Genomic DNA, 21,246 nt, shown 5'->3' with positions numbered 1-21,246 from the left:
CCAGATGTGGAGGTCATGGGCTGGCGTGGTTACATGTAAGTCTGCAGTTGTGATGCCGGTTGGACGTACTATCAAATTCTCTAAAATGATGTTGGCGGCGGCTTATGGTAGGGAAATGACGATTCAATTCTCTGGCAACAGCTCTGGTGGATATTCCTGCAGTCAGCATGCCAATTGCATGCTCCCTCAACTTGAGACATCTGTGGCATTGTGTTGTGTGACAAAACTAAACATTTTAGAGTTGCCTTTCACTGTCCCCAGCACAATGTGCACCTGTTAAATGATATTGCTGTTTAATTATCTTGTTATGTCACACCTGTGGATGGATTATCTTGGTAAAGGAGAAATTATCACTAACAGGGATGTAAAGAAATGTGTACACAAAATGAAATAAGCTTTTTGTGCCATTTGGAACCTTTTATTTCAGCTCATTAACATGGGACCAACACTTTACATGTTGTGTTTATTTCTGTTCAGGATATTTCTTAATCTGATACTGCCCTCTCTAGGACAGCCATTATACTGCATCCAAATAATATTCAGTGTCAGAACCAACAGCCTGATTCACGGATGTTGTTCCTTAATTTAAACCATACAGGTACTCAAATTAAAACATTTATCTGCTTTTGAAAAGTTGGGAGATGATAGATACATCTCTGTTTGCCTCCTCCGCTTTCTCTCGCTCTCACAGTCAACACATTTGGAGGACATTATTATTATAATAGTGTCAATATCAGAGATAGTACGTGTACAATCATTCTACCAGTCAGTCATTCATTGGCAAGGTAGAAGTACAAAAAGCCATGTTTCATGGAGACATGGTGCCCTTCACTCACAATTTGAAAAGCTACAGGCTTCATGTTAAAAAGCCCCCTAGAGCCAACCATTTCTAGAAGGTTGACCCATCCTCCACGAATCTACTTGGCAAAGTCCCACAACAGATTCAACACCTGTGTCAGTTAGAAACATTTCAATATGTTAGTGTCCATGACTATGAGCACATTTGAAGTGAAGTTGTGTGTAGCGAGTTGTCTTGTAGTGTTTAAGTGTGTATGGGTGTAATGTAATGTGTTGAAAATGATCTTAGTGTGTATACGAGCATATGTTATGTCAGTTAATCCTCTCTGGGTTCACCGTTGTTACTACCAAATTTGGGGTTAGTGATTAGCTAATACACTGGGGTACTTTTCCACCTGCCAGCCAATCAATTAGCTCTCTTTCATCCACACACTCTCTCTCTCACTCCTTCATCCCCTCACTTTCTTTGGCTCAGTGTTTGAGGGAGAAGTCTCCCGTGTTGAGGCGAGGGCGAGGTAGTCCTCCAAACATTTCTGTTCCGTCGTTGGCTCCTGGGGCCAACAGGGCCTTCATGCTGGCAGCAATATGATCCAGGTCAGCTACACCAGCCTGCAACACGGAGACAGTTAGTGGGTATGTGTGTCAGAATGACTGATTGACAGAGAGAAAGTGAGCTGTATGTTTTTAAACGAAGGTTGACTGACCCGTTCCCCACTGTGGCCTTCTCCCTGGTGGGGTCTGTTGCCCTTGAAGCCCCACACAGGAACAGACACGGGAAGAGAGCGGGCCATGTTCATGGGGTTGGGGTGACGGGATGAGAATGACTGCCCCATGGCCATGCTGCGCGGGGGAGGAGGACAGTCCTCACTTAACGAGCCTGGAGCAGAGAGGAGGCACATATTAAGAGCATTAGATCATCATTAACTAATATTACGACACACATACACTCACCATCAGTGCTCTCCTCCTCTCCATCAGACTCAAAGAATGGTTCACAGTCACGAGACAGCGAGTCCTCATCCATGGAAAACACTCCTGAAGCAGAGAGAGATTAATATTTACGAAGTCATTCAGACCAGGAGATTTAAAAAAAAAAAAATAGTGCCACAGAGCTGTGTTCACCTGCAGTCTCATTCAGATTACGGCTCCTTTCGTCCATGTCCTCCTCTTCCTCACACTCTTCCTCTAAGTCCCCATTTCCGGGAATGTCTCTCCCTCGTCCAGCCTCCTCTATCATCACAGCCATCTCTTGCTCCCTCTCTCCATTCTCATGCTGCCCAGCAGCTTGGCCAATGACAGCCCCTGAGTGGTAGATTGATGGGTAGCTTTGCGAATAGAGTGTGGTACTGGGGCTGATGGTTCCCACACCACCCTCACCTGTTAGGCCCTGTGGAAGAGAAGTTAAGAACTTTACGATCACACACAGCACTATGAATGACAGCCACATTGAATGGCACAAAATGACTGACAGTCAGTCTACTCACCGCCCTGTCAGAGGGTATGTCCACTACCAGTTTAGCTCTTCCGTCTCCTGCACTCAGACGTGTATATCTATGTGCCGTTACCATAGATGTGGAGTGCAGCACCGCAATGTCGTCCATGTAGCGCCGCGAAGACTCAGCCAAAGCCCCCTGACCCCACACGTGATAGGAGAAATCCCACTTCCGGCCTCCGGCAGGCAAGCCACTCTCCTTTTTCCTCTCATCTCCCTCCACTACAGATGGCCAGAACTTCTTACAGGCTGTAAGAATAGCCAGGTCGCAGCCTGACTTCAGACAATATCCCTCTGCCGCGGCAAGTAGTGCCAGCCAGCTCTCTTTGTGATTGTCTGGGATCTCAGGGTCAGATGATTGGGTGATGGAGGCCATGGTGGGTAAACAGGTGTTTAATTTATTAGGGCTAGCTTTTATGGAATGTATAGATGCTTTGTAATGGTTTTTATTGATCAATAGCTAAAATGGTTTAGGTTAGTGTAATCAGGCACCTGTAGGACTCAGCCAGCAGTTTGATATTAAATACTATATATTTTTGTTAACAAGTTTTGTGATAAATGTACCTTTTTTCTCACTGGATTGTAGGCTGTAGTGTTGATGTGTTTTTGGAATCTGCTTTTGGCTAATCTGAGGAAACGTTAGGATCTTTTACTATTGCTGGTTTGGTTTAAGCTAAGAATAAAACTATCCTTAGTTGTTATAAAGCAGGTTTCAGAGGCACAAGGTGATTGTTTAATATTTTTAATGTCAGTGTGCCTGAGAGAACTAGGGGAGAGATAAATGAAAATGTTGCTGGTGTTACCTGGAAAAAACAAAATGGAGAAAGCTTGAGTTGCTCAAAAAAAAAGAAGTTTGCATTGTTAGTCATTATAGCAATATTAGCTGATGTCACTAGCTAGGCACTATTTAGATTATCACTAAACCAGAATTCAGATAATAATCTCATAAAATTATGCATGATGAAACTTCATGAAATTAGACTACACTCAACTCAAGCATGGAATTTGTAAAATTCACATGATCCAAATACTGTACATACATTTCAATTCCATATAACTTTTCTGACGTCAGACTGCCTTGTAGAAGTCTGAGTTCATGGTCAGTATCTCAATGGTCAATATCTCAGTGGCAGTTTGAGGATGTTCCAAAATAGACCTATGCTAACCGTGGGAAGACGTTGTCCACCTGTCGTTACGTCTCGCGAACTGTCGCAATTCAGCGTCGTCGTCCCTTCCTCCACCCACAATCTCGTGCATTCGTTAGCATACGAACTGGCTCTGCCAAAACCTTATGGGGTGACTGCCTGCTCTAGACTTACCCAGCTCGTTTCTAAATGTCATCCCTGTGATTATTACTACCAGGAAAGCACTTCAATGAAAATGTCATGGACTGCGGATTGTTTGTGCTTGTTTGTTTGCTAACATGCTAGCCAACTGGTCTCCTGTGCACTCTCCTCCCAACATGAACACATTTAATTTCTCGCCTTTGCAGAGACACTAGCACACACAGACACAAATAAACAGCAAGAACAGAAGTCAGCTTACACATTCAGTTCCTTATTTCGTCTGTTGCAAGCGTTTTTCTAGTTCTAACTGTTTCTTTATCTCTCAAGAATGGTCTCCCCTAGACTCCGACGTTGCTGTTTAGAGACGCTAGACGAGACGCACGTTTTACACGTGACTGTGGGCGGGCTCGTACTCGTCCAAGTGCGCGTCCAAAACAAGACGAGGCTGCATCTCAATAGCTTGTCATGGTTTCTTCTACTGGTATAATTTACTTCATCCTCACTGATCTGACATGATGGAAGCAAATGCTTCTGGTAGGCTTTTCAATCTCTATATTATTCCCACCTAAACTGTCTTCTAATTGTGCAGTGCAGATGAAGGAAAAGAGAGGATAGTTAAACGTTAAATTTTTATTTAACTAGGCAAGTCTGTTAAGAACAAATTCTTATTTACAATGACAGCCTACCCCGGCCAAACCCTAACGACGCTGGGCCAATTGTGCACCGCCCTATGGGACTCCCAATCACGACCGGTTGTGATACAGCCTGGAATCGAACCAGAGTCTGTAATGACACCTCTAGCCCTGAGATGCAGTGCCTTAGACCCCCTGTGCCACTTGGGAGTCCTAAAACTGGGATGCAACTTTGAGAAGACAGACAACAACAACCACTTGCCGCCTTCATCAGCCTCACTGTCTAAATTTTCTCTGTCCTTCTGTTCTTTGCTACATTGGTGGCAGCACCAGGATACTCACTGTCACTCATACATTTGTTAGAAGTGTTTCACTATTCACATTGGGATTTTCATTACCACCACTGATGCCTAATAAACTGCCATTTTCATAATTACATGAAACTGACAAATATTGTAAGAATAGAGCCCCACGGTGGAGGTGTCATAACAGTAGTAGGCCTGATTACCCACAATAAGGAGACAGCCTACAGGGAGGAGGTGAGGGCCTTGTTGGAGTGGTGCCAAGAAAATAACCTCTCCCTCAACATCAACAAAACAAAGGAGTTGATCATGGACTTTAGGAGAAGCAGAGGGAGCACGCCCGCATCCACAGGACCGCAGTGGAGAAGGTGAAAAGCTTCAAGTTACACTATGTACACATCACTGATAATCTGAAATGGTCCACCCAAGAAGACGCAACAGCAGCTCTTCAACTTCAGGAGGCTGAAGAAATTTGTCTAGGCTCCTAAGACGCTCACAAACTCTTACAGAAGCACATTTGAGAGCATCCTGTCGGCTGTATAACTGCCTGGTATGGAAACTGCACCGCCTGCAACTACAGGGTTCTCCAGTGGGTGCTGCGGTCTGCCCAACGCATCACCAGTGGCACGCTGCCTGCCCTCCAGAAAACCTACAGAACACGATGGCACAGGAAGGCCAAAAAAGACATCAGGGGCATCCACCACCCGAGCCACAGCCTGTTCAACCGCTATCATCCAGAAGGCAAGGTCAGTACAGGTTCATCAAAGCTGGGACTGTGAGACTGAAAAACAGCTTCTATCTCAAGGCCATCAGACTGTTAAATAGCCATCAATAGCTTGCCTCCACCCAGTACCCTGCACCTTAGAGGCTGTACAAGGAATCATATGTCACTTTAATAATGGAACCCTGGTCACTTTAATAATTTTTACATGCCGTTTTATTAATTTCCTATGTATATACTGTATTCCAGCGGTTTAAGGCACTGCATATCGGTGCTTGAGGTGTCACTACAGACGCCTGGTTCAAATCCAGGCTGTATCACAACCGGCTGTGATTGGGAGTCCCATAGGGCGGTGCACAATTGGCCAAGCGTCGTCCGGGTTTGGCCGTCATTGTAAATAAGAATGTGTTTTTAACTGACTTGCCTAGTTAAATAAAGGTGAAAAAAAACTAAGAAATAAATTCTAGTCAATGCCACTCCGACATTTCTCGTCGTTATATTTATATTTTTCTAAATTCCATTATTTTACTTTGACATGTTCGATACTTCTGCACTGTTGGAGCTATGGACACCAGCATTTCGCTACACCCGCAATAACATCTTCTAAATATATGTATGTGACCAATACAATTTGATTTGAATACCCATAAAACCTAGTTGTCAAACAGAGAAATGGTTCCAATCGTTTTTCCACCATACAATTTTTCCCATTTGGGATTTCAGAAACACATAAGGACTGTTCGTGTAGCCTTACCCTGGCGCGACGTTTTGATAATCATGTAAATCTCGGACAAGGATTTATCAGTATATTCGGCTCTATTTACTCTCGAATTCGAAAATTCTAATTACCATCAAGGTGGACATCATGCAAAACTACAAATCCCCGAAAGCTCCTGCACATCATCGCTAGCTGACACCCTTGTTAACAGGTATTGTGTCAATTTAAAACTTGCACAAGACAGTTCACAGAATTGTCCATTTAAAGAAATGTAGCCAATTTATTCATTACTACATTTATATAGTTAATCCAGAGATTCTTACCTTTGCCTCAATTCAGCAGTCTCATCCAGATCATCATGGCATTTGTAGTTCTTTATAATAGCCTCATTAGCGTTTCCTTTTTGGGGGGTAAATACAGGCGAAAATATTGATAAGTCACCTTGTCCTAGAGAGATTCACACAGTTATCAAAACGTCACACCAGAGTAATCCTAAATTAAATACAGGCCTTGTTTTAAAGTGATTTATCAATGGTGGAAAAACAGATTGGAATCATTTCCCGCTTTGAACACTAGGGTTTATGGGTATTATGATGGTGGTACTCTTGCCACGTTAAAAACAACTGGGAAAATACGTCAAATCTTGACATCATTGATCTTCATGTCGGAAAGCCGGAGCTCTAGAAAGAGGCCCGACTTCCCGAGTTGGAATTCCGAGTTGGATAACTGTTCTAATCGATTTTTCCGAGTCGGAGCTCGTTTTTCCGAGTTTCCTGTTGATTTGAACGCTCGGAATTCGGAGATTTCCGATTTCCCAGTTGTTTTGAACGCGGCATCTATTCCAATTTAGACGTGCCACCACCTATGATTGGTTGATGTTCCTGACTGACGTATAACGTAGACGGTGCAGTCTATGAAAGCGGAAGTCTTCTTCTGACGACATTTGTTTTGGAAAAAAAAGGCTAGTGGAAGAAAAATGGAGCCAAAGGCTGAGACTAGTCACAAGGTAGGCGCAATGTATTGACATTGACGTTTTAGATTTCGTCTTCGTCTGATTGATTCGGATAACAAACTCGGTTATCACCATTGTAGATAGACTATCACCTTCACAACAAAGTCGTGTGATATTTGGGGACGCTGACGTAACTACAGTAACCGTTAGCGAGCTAGCTAACGTTATAACAACAAACAAGCTAGCTTACGTTATAACAACAAACAAGCTAGCTTCATCATTATTTCCAGATTCAATTGATAGTTGCTGTTGTAATATATTACTTGTTCAATAAATTGGTCACGAGAAATATCATCATAGCTGTGCTATTTTCCACGGCAGACTTCAATATGTAAAGCAATAAGCACTGCTGGTTCTCTAACAGCTACTAATATTAGTTAGACCTGTTTACGGTGAAGAAAGGGTCCCGAGGCCGAGGATCCCAATTCCATAGAATTAGCATCGTAAACTTCCCTGTGAATGTGATTACGGTATCTAACTAACTAAACGTTTGAGCAGTTCGTTGGTGGAGGATGGATTATGTAATATTTCACCTGAATTGATGTCGCAGCTGGCAAATTATTATTCATTATACATTTAGGGTAATATTCAGGATAGATATGATGGTATATTGTATTTGTATGGAAGCTAGCTAGATCTATCCAATTGGGTTCAGTCAGTTTAAGACACAAATCAAGTGTTATTTGTCACATGCGCCGAATACAATTGGTGTAGACTTTACCGTGAAACGCTTGCTTACGAGCCCTTCCAACAATGCCGAGTTAAAAAAATAAAATAAAAATGGTAACACGAGGACTAAAATGCACAGGAATGGAGCTATAGACAGGGAGTACCAGTACCAAACACTACCTGGGAGAAACCCCTGGCAGGCACACAGGTGGAATCACTGTGCGAGTGACTCAGAGTTCATGTGACTCTATTTTGTAGGCTACAGTAAAGTCAGCTAACTCATCCTCTTTGGGATGTCATATGATTGTCATTCACCACCCTATTCCCACTCGATCACACTTTCTGATTCATTGCACTGGAATCCATGACATGACATTTTGCCATTAGTTTTCACAGCAAATTTATATTCTATTAATAGCATATGCTGTTTTGTCACACAGCTGGTGTTTGAGAAGGAGGGGGTTTACCTTCACACCAATGCCAAGAGGAGCAACCAGGACACCACAATCCCAGGATTCATCCGTATAGTGGAACGGGTAAGTTGGGCTTCTCCCATAGACACCATATTTACAGTGAGCTCCAAAAGGGGTGGGTATAATTTGTGGAACGTTCCAAAAGGAATCTGTCCAAAAACTAAGTGAAGTACAAGGTTGCCAACAAACAATACATACAAAGTAGCATGATCAATTCACCTAGCTAACTATCTGCCAAATAGGCATCAGCTCACCACGTAGCTTATACTTAATGTTTGTCCCTAGACTACCAGAGTGAGGACAGACATTTTTTGTGAAAAACTTAATGAAATAGCCCACTCCCTACCCGGTATCTTATTCTGCCACTATACAACTTTGTATGCATTGTTTGTTGGCAACTTTGTTATTTACAATGTTTTTGGGACAGATTCCGGTTGGAACCTTCCACAAATTATACCCACCCATCCAAAAGTATTGGGACAGTGACACATTTATTGTTGTTTTGGCTCTGTACTCCAGCTCTTTGGATTTGAAATGATACATTGAATATGAGGTTAAGGTGCAGACTGTCAGCTTTAATTTTAGGGTATTTTCACCCGCTTAGGAGTTGCAGCACTTTTTTTTAGGGGATCAAAAGTATTGGGACAAATTCACTTATGTGTATTAAAGTAGTCAACATTTAAGTATTTGGTCCCATATTCTTAGCATGCAATCACTACATTAAGCGTGTGAACCTACACATTTATTGGATGCATTTGCTGTTTCTTTTGGTTGTGTTTCAGATTAGATTCAGATTTTGTGCCCAATAGAAATGAATGGTAAATAATGTATTTTGTCATTTTGGAGTCACTTTTATTGTAAATAAGAATAGAATATGTTTCTAAACACCTCACATTATTGTGGATGCTACTATGATCAAGGATAATCCTTAATGAGTTGTGAGAAAGTTAGAGGCATAAATGTCATATCCCCTCAAAAATGCTAACATCTCCTGTTACTGTAATGGTGAGAGGTTAGCATGTCTTGGGGGTATGATAACTTTCTAACTCATCATTGTATAATGTGCTGGAGTAGAAAGCCAAAACAACAACAACATTGTCACTGTCCCAATACTTTTGGAGCTCACTGTATATGAAAATATTGCCTCCCCGAGTGGCACAGCGATCTAAGGCACTGCAGTGCTAGTGGCGTCACTGCAGACCCGGGTTCGATGCCAGGCTGTGTCGCAGGCAGCCGTGACCTGGAGACCCATGAGGCGGTGCACAATTGGCCCAGCGTCGTCTGGGTTAGGGGAGGGTTTGGATGGCTGGGATGTCCTTGTCCTATCGCGCTCTAGTGACTCCTTGTGACCGGCCGGGCACATGCGCGCTGACATCTGTCTCCAGCTGGATGGTGTTTCCTCCGACACGTTGGTGAGGCTGGCTTCTGGGTTAAGCGAGCAGTGTGTCAAGAAGCAGTGCGGCTTGGCGGGGTCATGTTTCGGAGGACGCATGGCTCTCGACCTTCGCCTCTCCCGAGTCCGTACGGGAGTTACAGCGACAGGACAAGACTGTAAGTGTATATCACGAAAAAGGGGTAAAAAGTACAAATAAAATTAAAAAACGACTATTGGTTGATCGAAAACCAATTCTAGTCATATTCAAAGTGTACTCATCCCTGTGGTGGAAGACTTTGTCATCAGTAACTTTGTTTTGCTTCCTTTAGTCAAACACATAGCCTAACACTGTATATGGTCTATAGGCCTGTCACACATTATTCTGGACTAGACTAAGGTGTTTGTCTATGTTTACAGGGTGGGGAGCCAGCTTTGGAGTGGAGCGCACTAGAGGACGAGGGCCGCAATGCGGCAGCTGTATTCTACACTAAAAAGGTGAGCGCTTGTTTAGTACACTAGTGACACGCATCACTGTTTTCTTCATGTTCTTTATATACGGCCTGTCTTCCTGTTAGGATGGAGAAGGAGGGGTGGAGGACACCAACTTTGACCCTGGCTACGAGCCAGACTGGGCAGTCATCAGCACAGTGAAGAGAGACCGAGTCAGAGAGCACCCCCCTGTCAAAGAGACAAGTACGGAGACTTTTATAACTTGCCTTCTGTGTTTGTAGTTCTCATTCTAGGCTATACTCACAAGTGTGTTTGCAGCAAGTGTATAGTGCTATTCTTGATGTTGATGTCTCCCCCTCTGGTCCCAGGCCAGTGGTCGTTCTCCCTGCCTCTGTCGGAGCTGTACTCTCTGCGACGGTCCCGTTTCTCCCTGGGCCGTAACTTCCTGGTTTTTACCAGCAGGGGTGGCCACCCCCTACCTCCTCTGCACTTCCACAGGGGGGGCACCAGGGAGCTGTTGAGGGCCCTGCAGCGTTACATCATCCTGGCCCCGTGAGTAGCAGCAGACAGCCAGCTCTCCCTCTCTCTCTCAGATCAATGCCTCAGAGGAATTCAAGGCATTTCACTGGCATATAACTTGACTCTGAACAGTAGAGTTTAGCAGCTGTTGTACCCAACCCCCTTTCTACATACATTTTGAAGCGTCTTTTTCATACTTTCTCTCTCTTTCTTGCTAGCGTTTTCTTTTATTCTGAGCAGTCGCTGTCGTTGTCTCTTACTATCTGCCTGACTGTGTTTTTCTGTTGTTTTAGATCACCTGTAGATGGTCGTCTCTTCCTAGCGTATCCCCATGACTCTGGGGCTCTCTCTCAGTCCTTTGATGAGCTGCACCTCTTTGACGATGGAAGCTCCGACCTCGTCTCTGTAAGTCTTGTGTTTTGTGTGCGCTATTCTTTGAGAAGATGTAATGTGTGTGTTTATAATGATATTAATCTCTTTGTTTCCAGAGGTTTATCCAGGACCCTTATGCCACCACCTTTGGGGGATTCTCCAAGGTCACCAATTTCTTCAGAGGGGCTCTACGACCACCAGATTCCCCCTTCCACCCTCGTGGCCCTCAGGACCACCATGGGCCCCACTCAGCTGATGACGAACCAGGATTTGAGCTCATCACCTGTGTAAGTGGGGGGGATGGGGTTGGAGATGTCAGGGCTAGTGATGAGTTTACATCTGTGGAGTAGATGGTGAAGAGGACCTCACTTTATATCATCCAGATGTTGGCTATAACATACGGATGGCGAAGTCATCCAGACGTTGGCTGTAACATACGGATGGCGACGTCATCCAGCCGTTGGCTGTAACATACGGATGGCGACGTCATCCAGACGTTGGCTGTAACATACGGATGGCGACGTCATCCAGACGTTGGCTGTAACATACGGATGGCGACGTCATCCAGACGTTGGCTGTAACATACCGATGGCGACGTCATCCAGACGTTGGCTGTAACATACCGATGGCGACGTCATCCAGACGTTGGCTGTAACATACGGATGGCGAAGTCATCCAGACGTTGGCTGTAACATACGGATGGCGACGTCATCCAGACGTTGGCTGTAACATACGGATGGCGACGTCATCCAGACGTTGGCTGTAACATACGGATGGCGACGTCATCCAGACGTTGGCTGTAACATACCGATGGCGACGTCATCCAGACGTTGGCTGTAACATACCGATGGCGACGTCATCCAGACGTTGGCTGTAACATACGGATGGCGACGTCATCCAGGCGTTGGCTGTAACATACCGATGGCGACGTCATCCAGACGTTGGCTGTAACATACGGGTGGCGATATCAATGGTGAGAGTTTTCTTTTTGGTGGTACCAGGGGGTGGAGCTTGGCCCTAAACCAGACGTAACCAGGGGACAGCCTCTCGACAAATGGGAGGAGTTCCTGGACCCAGAGGGGCGTGTGAAGGACCCACAGCAAATCAAAGAGCTGGTCTTCAGGGGGGTAAGACCGTACAGTATAATTCCTCTCTTGTAAAAAAACACCTGACACCATCTTCCATCCAAATGTGTTTTGCTGTACATTGTCTGCACCTTGTCATTCAAACCATCCCTCCTTTCCCTCTCCTAGGGTATCACACCCTCCCTGAGGAAGGATGTGTGGAAGTTTCTGCTGGGTTTCTATCCCTGGAATAGTACTGTGAAAGAGAGGGAGGACATTCTGAGGATGAAAACGTTAGTCTCTTATCTTCCTTGCTTGTTATGGCTCTCTTATCACAGACTGGGACTGTTGTCTAAACGGGAGTGAGTAAATTCATCTCCTCAACCCCTCTGTGTTTCTCTGTCTTCAGAGATGAGTATTTCAGAATGAAGGTTCAGTGGAAGTCAGTCAGTGAAGAGCAGGAGATGAGGAACTCCCTCCTCAGAGGATACCGCAGCCTGATAGGTTGGTGTTGCTGTCTGTTAAACATGATCTCACGCCTCATTGGTTGACACACATTTTATGATTTGTTACTTATCTGTTCATATTGTTTTGATTGGACAGAAAGGGACGTGAGTCGGACGGACAGACACAACACCTTCTTCTCTGGCAACGACAACCCAGGCCTGACTCTTCTCAATGACGTGCTGATGACATACTGCATGTTCAACTTTGATCTGGGTAAGCCACTTCCCTTGTCCTTACACTTGAAAGTTCAAAGCCATTGTATCACATTTCAACTGTATTTATTATCAATATCTCACACCTGACTCTCCTCTCTCCTTGTGGTTCCTGTTGTTTATCTCTTTCTCTCCCTGCAGGCTATGTCCAGGGGATGAGTGACCTCTTGGCTCCTCTCCTTTTTGTCACTCAGAACGAAGTGGAGTCCTTCTGGTGTCTGACAGGTTTTATGGAGATGGTGGTAAGCACCTTACTTTCTTGTTAAATACTCATATATTACCACATAAGAGTGTTAAAACGTAGCATTATACACTATTTTAATGTTCTCTCTCTCTCGGGCCCTCAGCACCAGAACTTTGAGGAGTCTCAGGAGGCCATGAAGCAACAGCTCCTTCAGCTCAGCCTGCTGATGAAGGCTCTGGACCCTGAGCTCCTTGACTACCTGGGTAAACAATGACTATCACTTAGTTACTGTGTTTCTCTCACACTTCACCATAACTCAAATGTGTTATTACTCAGTGAGGTAGACATTCATCATGCAGTCAATTCTCCAATCAGCCAATTGATTATATTTGACCTTAACTCAAGTTGTGTTATGTAACTACCTGGATGCGTAATCAATTGACATAGTAAATTCTTCATTGTTATGTTATTATGTTGTCCCTCTTTCAGACTCCCAGGACAGTGGCTCTCTGTGCTTCTGTTTCCGTTGGTTACTGATCTGGTTTAAGAGAGAGTTCTCCTTCGAGGACATCCTGTCCCTTTGGGAGGTGAGTGGGTGGATACTACTCATTAGAAACACTCGCATGTAGCCTAGGCTCTACACACTATATGGAAAAAAAACTTAGTTTTACAATATATGTAAGTAAACACACAGTGAGCGCACTGTTCTGTGCTAGGTTCTTTGGACTCGTCTGCCCTGTGAAAACTTCCATCTGCTGATGGCTGCTTCCATTCTGGAATCACAGAGGGGGGAGTTCATCGGCTCTGACCACGACTTCAACACTATTTTGAAGGTTTGTTGGAAATGTGTTTGAAGTAATTTTTCTTAATGATGTTGTCTTTTTGTTTGTGTGTACAGTACTAAGGACTGTGTTTGTGTCTATGTGCAGCACATCAATGAACTGACCATGAAGCTGGATCTGCAGACAGTCCTACGAGGAGCAGAAGCTAACTACCTACAGCTGGCCTGCTGCAAAGTAGGAAATATCTTAGAGGAGGATACTTTCATTTGGACATGATATATTTAACATATTGTGTGTTGTCATCTAACTGATCTAACCTCCTCTCCTCTCTCCATTCCTTCTATCTCTCAGGAGCTGCCGGTGAAGGTGCAGGAGGTCATTGGTCTGTACGTTCCCCCCAGCCCTGATGACGAGACGAGCCCAGAATCAGAGTCACATGAGACGCAGCAGCTTCTCAGCCAATCACAGGCAGCAGCTACAGAAACGAGCCAGTCAAGTAACAGCACTACTGCTGCAGCAGCACGCCCTCGCCCTACCTACCCGTAACTCTGAAGGACAGGGTGATTGACATGAGGAGAGAAAGCCATTAACCGATATGAGGTGTTCCATATAGGAATATATACGCTCAATGGCCAGTTATTTGTTTTTATTTTTTAGGTACACCCATCTAGGTACTGGGTCGGACACCCTTTTGCCTCCAGAACAGCTTGAATTCTTCGGGACATGGACACGTTGCTCAATTGATATCAAGGGACCTAATATGTGCGAAGGAAAACATTCCCCATGCCATTACTTTACCCTCCACCAGCATGTACCGTTGACACCAGGCAGGATGGGTCCATGGACTCACGCTGCTTACACCAAATCCTGACTCTGTCGTCAGCATGATGCAACAGGAATCGTGATTTGTCGGACCAGGCAATGTTTTTCCACTTCTCAATTGTCCAGTGTTGGTGATCGCGTGCCCACTGGAGCCACTTCGTTTTTAGCTGATGGGAATGGAACCCGGTGTGCTCGTCTGCTGCAATAGCCCATCCATGAAAAGGACAGAGTTCAGCGGTTCAAGATGGCGTTCTGCACACCGCTGTTGTATTGCGCCGTTATTTGCCTGTTCGCTTGCATGATTCTTGCCATTCTCCTTCGACCTCTCATCAACGAGCTGTTTTCGCCCACAGGACTGCTGCTGACTGGATGTTTTTTGTTTGTCGCACCATTCTCTGTAAACCCTAGACACTGTCCTGCGTGAAAAGCCCAGGAGGGTGGTCGTTTCTGAGATACTGGAACCGGCGCGCCTGGCACCAACGATCATACCGCACTCAAAGTCGCTTAGGGCACTTGTTTTGCACATTCTAACATTCAATGGAACAGTAACTGAATGCCTGTCTGCCTGCTTTTATATAGGCCATGACACTCACTGCCTGTAGGAGCTAACCATTTTTGTGAATGGTGAGGTGTACCTAATAAACGGGCCATGTATTGTATATTGGATGATATGGGGCATAGGAGAGAGTGTTTGATAATGTACTGTAGTACATGATGAGGGTTGCAGACTGTTACCATCTCTGACAGACGGGGCATTAGAGTGAACGGTGATAGGTTGTATTTTCATGAATGTAACTATCCCAAAATATTGAAATGGTCTACATATGCAGTGCTTTGTCTTTATATAAATACCGCAATACATTTTTTTGTTTCCCTTAAGTATTTTGTGTGAATCCAAGTCATGTCCAGTCATTTATATTTCCATTTGTGTACCTGTCTCGTGAGAATTTCTTTTTTTCATTTTTTTCTTCCAAATTCTTCTTTGTGAAATGCTTCTATTTTAAAACTGTCTGTTAACTTGTTTTATCCCTTTCTTTATCTCAGCCCATTTGTCCCTTTTTTAATGGTGTATCATTGTGGTCTGCATTAGTTCCACCCTGTTGTTCTCCTGTTGTTCCTTCTATCCATGCTCTCCTTTCTATTGCTGTCCTTCTCACTCGAAGTAATACTAAATATAATATGAAGAATAATCTTACTGACAGAACATTACAAGTACTATAAAATGCCTTCCTATAGAGTGTTATACATGCAGTACTATAATGTTTAAGGTTTTTAACTACTGGTATTATGTCATAACAATATTTTCACTTATATGAAATTGCTGAATCTTACCAAATAAAGGGTACAAAAACAATAAATTACTGGTGAAATTGACTATTTTTTAAATTATTATTATTTTTTTATAGGTGTTTACTAGTCATATGTTCCCACCAGACTGTGAGACACCCCCCCCCCCCCCCCAATTCTGTTAACCCTCCACTACCCTCCCAAACTATTCATCCTAACACTCCCATGAATCTTAATGTGTGACTGGTCCATGCCCTCTCCCTCATCTCAGTTCCATATGAAGTTTTAGACATGGTAATACTAGTACGTATAAGAGGGAGATCGAATTGCGAACAATAAAAGATTTACCGGAAACCTAAAATACAAGTATGTATCTTAATGACTTCCTGTTGAAATAAAGGTTCATTCAAATATTGTCTTGTCAGATGGTCTGTGAGTTTTGATGGTCTGTGAGTTTTGATGCTCTTGCTGTTTACACTGTAGTTATTGTTGTAAACTAATAAAGTTAAGTGTAAAACACCACTCATTTGCCAGAAATGTGTCAAAAGCACTTAGTTGGTTGACTTAGTTCTGAGTGATAAAGTGTTTATCAGTTCTGTAGGTTTATGCAGTGTGTTAACTGAGTGAGCAGACCCCCTTCCCCTCCCCGTCAGCAGGTGTCTGTGAGGTGAAAAGGGATCTCTGTCCTCCACTGTCCTGGGCAATGAGGTGGAAAATGAGGGGCGGAGAAACACACACCCCTCTCAAGACCGACTGGGTCGTCCATGTCTCTCCGTCCCCCTCTCTCCCTCCTTCCCTCTCTGTCTCAGTTTGAATACAGCTGCAATGTATGAATTTAGCAGGGTACTTAAACAGGCGGGCGATCTGTCACTCTGTTTCTCTTCCCCACGCCCCTCTCTCTCTTCTGACCTGACCTCTTCTGACTCCCACAGCCAAACTCACTCTGGCTCTCATTCAAACTCAATCTGTTTTCAGTGCTAATCCAATCCCTGTTTACGGATGATGTCTCTCAACAGCCATCATCCCCTCTAATTCTACAATGGTCCCAGTGTGTTGGGGTGATAATCTATCTTGTTGTGATTGTGTTACTGCTTGGAAGGGGTTTTATCTGGAGTGTTTGAGACCTCAGAGGAGATAAAGTATGTTTGTTTAAATCTCAAGTCCCAGATAAGTGTGCTCTTACTAAAGAAGAATGCCTTTTGCATTCTTCTTGGGGTTTTCCAGCAAATGTGCAGCCATGAATAACACACACACAGATGACTAATGATTACGGGTGATAGAGGAATATTTCAGCAATGAAATCTCTTGACTTCGAAGAGATTCAACAAAAGGACTCAGAAATGATGCTTTGACTTTCCACAGTAAATGTTAGTGAGAAACACAAAATACATTCCAGCTAAACATTTGCATAAAACAGATACTATTTTAAAGGAAAACAACTGTATTACAACATATCTATTTGAAGGTCTGATTATCGTGATTGATTTAAAGCGGCAATCAGCAGTTGAAACAATAAGTGACTCCCCGCCCCTGTTTTGGTAAAAAGCTAAGGGATGGGGCTGTAGAAATGTAACAACTCTCAAATTCAAAGACAGAGCTATGTATGCAAGGACTGACCATCCATGATATCAATATGATAGTTTTAACCATGTTTGTTTGCATTTACTTGTTTGTTTGCATTTAACATGTTTGTTTACAACCATTGGGATAAAACAAGCTAGTATTTTGGGTTCTGATGTGCAGATTTCCCCTTTAATCAAGTAAAAATGCAAGCTAACCTTAATTTATGCTTTTGTCTTATGATATTTTAAGGCTGATTCAAGAGGTGTGTAATTGTTTCATTTTCAGTGCTTCCCAAATGTCTTTGTGAAACATAAGCCCTCGTGTGTCCCTTAAACCACCTGTAGTGACTCACTGTGTCAAATAGAATCTGAATTCACTACTTGTAAGTGTGACCCCATTGTGACCGTCAGGCGAGTCCCTGAGGAGCATGCGAGAGTGTGTCTGCTGTCCAGTGAATGTGTGAAGGGTGTGTGTGTGTGCCAGAGAGAGAGAGGACCCAGCAGAAGGCCAGGGGCTGGTGTCTGACACTGATTTGTAAAGGAGACAATACGGCTCATTGACCTGCCTGCTCTACTGTCTGTTGCTCATACCCCATACCCTGTCCTCCCCAGTGGATTCACTGCTCTTTAAACAGGGGGAGCAGATTGCCACAGGCTGGGGGGGTGGGGGGGGGGGGGGGGGTAATGGGGAGTAGAGTGACGGGACACAGGTTGCTTTGACAATGAGATTCCTCAGAGAGTTCTGGGCACTAGAGAGAGAGAGTTTCATGCCAGAAGTTAGACATTTAGAGGCCGGAAATCTTTGTACATAGATATTAGTTCGTAATAAGTACTGTATAGCTACAAACAGGACAGGACAAAAATATTTACAAAAGGATTTTGTAAAAATGCAACCATTCAACACAGCATAAACCCTCAAGTTGCTTTTCCAATTAACCGCAATTCTAATCTCTAATTTCTCTATACAGTTTATATTATTTAATGGGAAAGAATTTGGAACTTTCAGTTTGAGAACATATATTTCCATCTTTTCTCTTTCCCCTTTAATATTGTCAACAAACAACCTACTCCTCATGTTATCCATTCCCATTGTCAGAGTTTGGAGATGACCTTTTCTCTCCTCCCTTCTCTCCCTTTCTCCCCTTCTCTTTTTCACTGTTGGGGACAAGCTGTTGCCCTGTCCCTGCGGGCCCCTCCCTCTCTTGTCTGCACCCTCTCTCCTCCCCTCCCTCTCTCTCCTTCTCTATTTTCTCCCTCTCTCCACCTGTTGATGCCATTGTTGTACAGACAGCATTGTTGTCTTTTTATTATTTTATGTCAGTCACTATGTTACCACCCTCTTTCTCTTTCATTCCCTCTTCACCACACCCTCTCTGTCACCCTCTTTCTCTGAGGGGTATAAAACCCAGCCAGAGGAGGTTCGGGCTCAGATTCACACCAGCGCCACACAGGAACACACACATACAGAGGGGCGAGGAAATAAAAGGACATCCAACATAGCAGTGACAAGAAGAGGGTTCAATTGAGTTGGATTAGTTGCAGATTTTCAGCACACACATTGGTCCTACATTCTCTCTCCTTACACTGACAGAGTAACATTGACTTGTTGTATCCCACTTTCTGGACCGAGAGGAACACAAACCCACCTAGGTAGTTGTGTGTGTGGGCTGAGCTGAGGGATGTCTGTGTCTGTGTCTCTGTGGTGTGAGGAGGAAGTCCGAGGCCAGCAAGGCCAGGGAGCCCAGCAGGGCCAGGCCAGGGGCCATTCACAGCTCCGGGCCCCCTGGGACCCCAGTGTGTCTGGGCAGCGGATCATCCAAAGGCTGCTACAGGTGGAGGAGAGATATCTGCCCTCCGCCCTCTACGTCGCCCTCATTCAGAGAGATCCGGAGCGCAGAGAGGAGCTCGCCAAGTGGGCTATGGAAGTATGAACTTTCATTCTCTGGATTCCATTTTCATCTCTTTTTTCCCCACATTAATGTCTTTGGTGTACTGTGATGAGGCACTAATTGATTATCACCTGTTGGTCTCTCTACTAGGTATGCTGTGAGCGCGGCTGTGACGAAACAGTGTTTCCCCTGTCTGTCTCTATGTTGGACTGCTTCCTGTCTGCCTCCCTGTCTCTCCCTGTCTCACCCTACTGCCTGGCTGCAGCCTGCATCCTCATCGCCTCCAAACTAACAGAGTGTGACACAATCTCTGCTGACTCTCTTTGTGCTGCAGCTGAGTACAGCTTCCTGCCCTCCAACATACGGGTAGGTCACCATTTTGATATTGAGGAGAGACACTTTCAAAACTCTGTATGTGACAATATGGTGGACCTTGTGAATGCAAACCATCTCTGTATTATTCTATGCATTGTATTCAGTGGGCTATATATACACTAAATGAAAATGTTTTTACACATAAACACATGTATATTGATGTTCTTGCCCTTTCATCATAAGGAGATGGAACGTGTCATCCTTGCGACTCTTCGATGGGACGTTGCTGCGGTAACCGCTCAGGACTTCATTCCACATTTCCTTCCCCCTGTAGGGGAGAGGAAGGATGGAAAGACAGACACAGAGGAGTTCTTCTCCACACTGCGTCGGCATAGTGACACCCTGGTTGCCATGTGTGTCTGCGACTACCGTTTCCTGGGAGCCCCTCCATCCCTGGTTGCTGCGGCAGCACTGAACTCTGCCCTCCGGGGTTTGGGCAACAAGGGTCCAGGTCATCTGGGTCATATGAGTGCTACGCTTGCAGAACTGTGTCAGACTGACCTGGTGAGTGCCTAGCAGTATCTCTAATATCTCTACATAAAATATCTCAACATATTTGTTGTATTACAGCCAGGAGCTGCAGTTCAACTCTATTCAATAGCAATGCTGAATGAAAGACTGATTTAGAGGTGAAAATGGGACTGGAAAGAAAGGACCACAGAACTAAGTGTTTGAGTTACAGATTGGTTGTGATATGGTTAGTGTGACTGGAAGGGTGCTGGTTTTAATCCTAATCTGTGTTTATCTTTCTTCTTTGATGACAGATGGTGTTGCAGTGTTACAGTGAATTGATAGAAGCTGCCCTCAAACAACGGCTCAGAGGTGGACTCCAAGACAGTGCCATGGAGAAGGATGGAGAAATAGAGGATGAAAGAGCAGGCACTCCTACTGATATGAGAGAGATTGATTTCTAAACACTAAATTGTGTGAGACAAAGTGCAAATCAATCAAAGTCCTGCATTTAGCTCATCAGTGAAACTGATATAAACTCTTTATGACCTCAAATGCTCTACAATTTATTATCATATTTTGAAATTACTTTAATTTAATATTGTTTATTTATTAATTGTGTTTATTGTGCCATATTTATTATCTATTTCATGACCGTGATTCTTTGTCATTATGTTGTTGATACTATGTCCTTAATCTATTATTTATCCATTTATTTATTATGTGCAATTACATAATGTTAATTTATTTCAATTCACCATTGTTTGTGTTTGTACGTGAAGTGACAAGGTAATTGATGAAATAATATACATAGCTATCTATTTTAATTAAATAAATACATACTTTTTACCTGTTGGAATTTGATATTTGATTTATTTTCTCTTTATATGTGATGTGTGTGATGGACAAACACCCTTATGGAAAAAAAACACCCTTACAATGTAAATGAAATACAATTACCTTATTTAACTTCAAAACAATAACTGTACTTCGCATATGTGGGTGTTTTTCATACGATAAGGAAGACGTAAAGGAAATTTACGTTTTTTGTATTGGAACGAGACCAAAGATGATCTATTATATTGACAAGACTGACCATTCTAACAACGGAAACATATGTCATCAACGATGGAAGGCAGGAGAAATCAGGTGAAACCATTTTAGCCAATGAGAGGACAGATAGGCGTGTGACCAACAGGCACAACTAAGTTGTTTTTTATCAAAGTTGCCGGAATGCCACATGAATCCGCTTCTATAAGTACATGTGTAACAGCCTAAACATTACAAAACTTC

The 21,246-nt window shown here is 43.7% G+C and overlaps 3 protein-coding genes across 5 annotated transcripts; 2 read left to right on the top strand and 1 right to left on the bottom strand.

Moving 5' to 3' along the window:
- Positions 1-396: 396 nt before the first annotated feature.
- LOC110486650 lies at positions 397-6,573 on the bottom strand. 3 transcript variants are annotated; one of them, XM_036941354.1, is made up of 6 exons: positions 6,273-6,573; positions 2,283-3,093; positions 1,921-2,185; positions 1,750-1,833; positions 1,503-1,675; positions 397-1,407 (listed from the first exon to the last, which is right to left on the bottom strand). In XM_036941354.1, exons 2-6 carry the CDS (start codon positions 2,664-2,666, stop codon positions 1,270-1,272), a joined length of 1,044 nt encoding a protein of 347 aa, XP_036797249.1. In that variant the 5' UTR covers positions 2,667-3,093; positions 6,273-6,573; the 3' UTR covers positions 397-1,269. The 3 variants fall into 3 exon arrangements, with proteins under 3 accessions (XP_036797249.1, XP_021414085.2, XP_036797250.1); XM_021558410.2 differs by lacking the exon at positions 6,273-6,573 and adding an exon at positions 3,836-4,180; XM_036941355.1 differs by lacking the exon at positions 6,273-6,573 and adding an exon at positions 3,457-3,822.
- Positions 6,574-6,797: 224 nt separating this feature from the next.
- Positions 6,798-15,748, top strand: LOC110486649 (TBC1 domain family member 17). The gene is made up of 17 exons (XM_021558409.2): positions 6,798-6,955; positions 8,071-8,166; positions 9,896-9,973; positions 10,054-10,171; positions 10,297-10,480; positions 10,741-10,852; positions 10,936-11,106; positions 11,821-11,946; positions 12,073-12,176; positions 12,293-12,387; positions 12,487-12,603; positions 12,744-12,844; positions 12,950-13,049; positions 13,276-13,373; positions 13,503-13,619; positions 13,716-13,802; positions 13,920-15,748. The coding sequence occupies exons 1-17, from the start codon at positions 6,926-6,928 to the stop codon at positions 14,112-14,114; spliced, it is 1,929 nt and encodes a 642-aa protein (XP_021414084.2). The 5' UTR covers positions 6,798-6,925; the 3' UTR covers positions 14,115-15,748.
- Positions 15,749-18,651: 2,903 nt separating this feature from the next.
- Positions 18,652-20,794, top strand: LOC110487552 (G1/S-specific cyclin-D2-like). Its single transcript, XM_036942627.1, has 4 exons — positions 18,652-19,164; positions 19,279-19,494; positions 19,687-20,007; positions 20,268-20,794. Exons 1-4 carry the CDS (start codon positions 18,919-18,921, stop codon positions 20,415-20,417), a joined length of 933 nt encoding a protein of 310 aa, XP_036798522.1. The 5' UTR covers positions 18,652-18,918; the 3' UTR covers positions 20,418-20,794.
- The last annotated feature ends 452 nt before the right edge of the window (positions 20,795-21,246 follow it).

This window comes from Oncorhynchus mykiss, chromosome 13, assembly GCF_013265735.2.
Source record: "Oncorhynchus mykiss isolate Arlee chromosome 13, USDA_OmykA_1.1, whole genome shotgun sequence".
Taxonomy (NCBI): Eukaryota; Metazoa; Chordata; class Actinopteri; order Salmoniformes; family Salmonidae; genus Oncorhynchus; species Oncorhynchus mykiss.
This window is presented reverse-complemented; position numbering and strand designations above follow the sequence as displayed.

Bases quoted from the DNA above. Each gene is read 5' to 3' on its own strand.
- LOC110486650 (XM_036941354.1), bottom strand. From the start codon at position 2,666: ATGGCCTCCATCACCCAATCATCTGACCCTGAGATCCCAGACAATCAC. The intron at 1,834-1,920 runs GTGAACACAGCT...TCTCTGCTTCAG, and splicing joins TAATCTGAATGAGACTGCAG to GAGTGTTTTCCATGGATGAG. The intron at 1,676-1,749 runs GTGAGTGTATGT...TCTCTGCTCCAG, and splicing joins AGAGGAGGAGAGCACTGATG to GCTCGTTAAGTGAGGACTGT.
- LOC110486649 (XM_021558409.2), top strand. From the start codon at position 6,926: ATGGAGCCAAAGGCTGAGACTAGTCACAAG. The intron at 10,853-10,935 runs GTAAGTCTTGTG...CTTTGTTTCCAG, and splicing joins GAAGCTCCGACCTCGTCTCT to AGGTTTATCCAGGACCCTTA. The intron at 12,845-12,949 runs GTAAGCACCTTA...TCGGGCCCTCAG, and splicing joins CAGGTTTTATGGAGATGGTG to CACCAGAACTTTGAGGAGTC.
- LOC110487552 (XM_036942627.1), top strand. From the start codon at position 18,919: ATGTCTGTGTCTGTGTCTCTGTGGTGTGAGGAGGAAGTCCGAGGCCAG. The intron at 19,165-19,278 runs GTATGAACTTTC...TCTCTCTACTAG, and splicing joins TCGCCAAGTGGGCTATGGAA to GTATGCTGTGAGCGCGGCTG. The intron at 19,495-19,686 runs GTAGGTCACCAT...TTTCATCATAAG, and splicing joins TCCTGCCCTCCAACATACGG to GAGATGGAACGTGTCATCCT.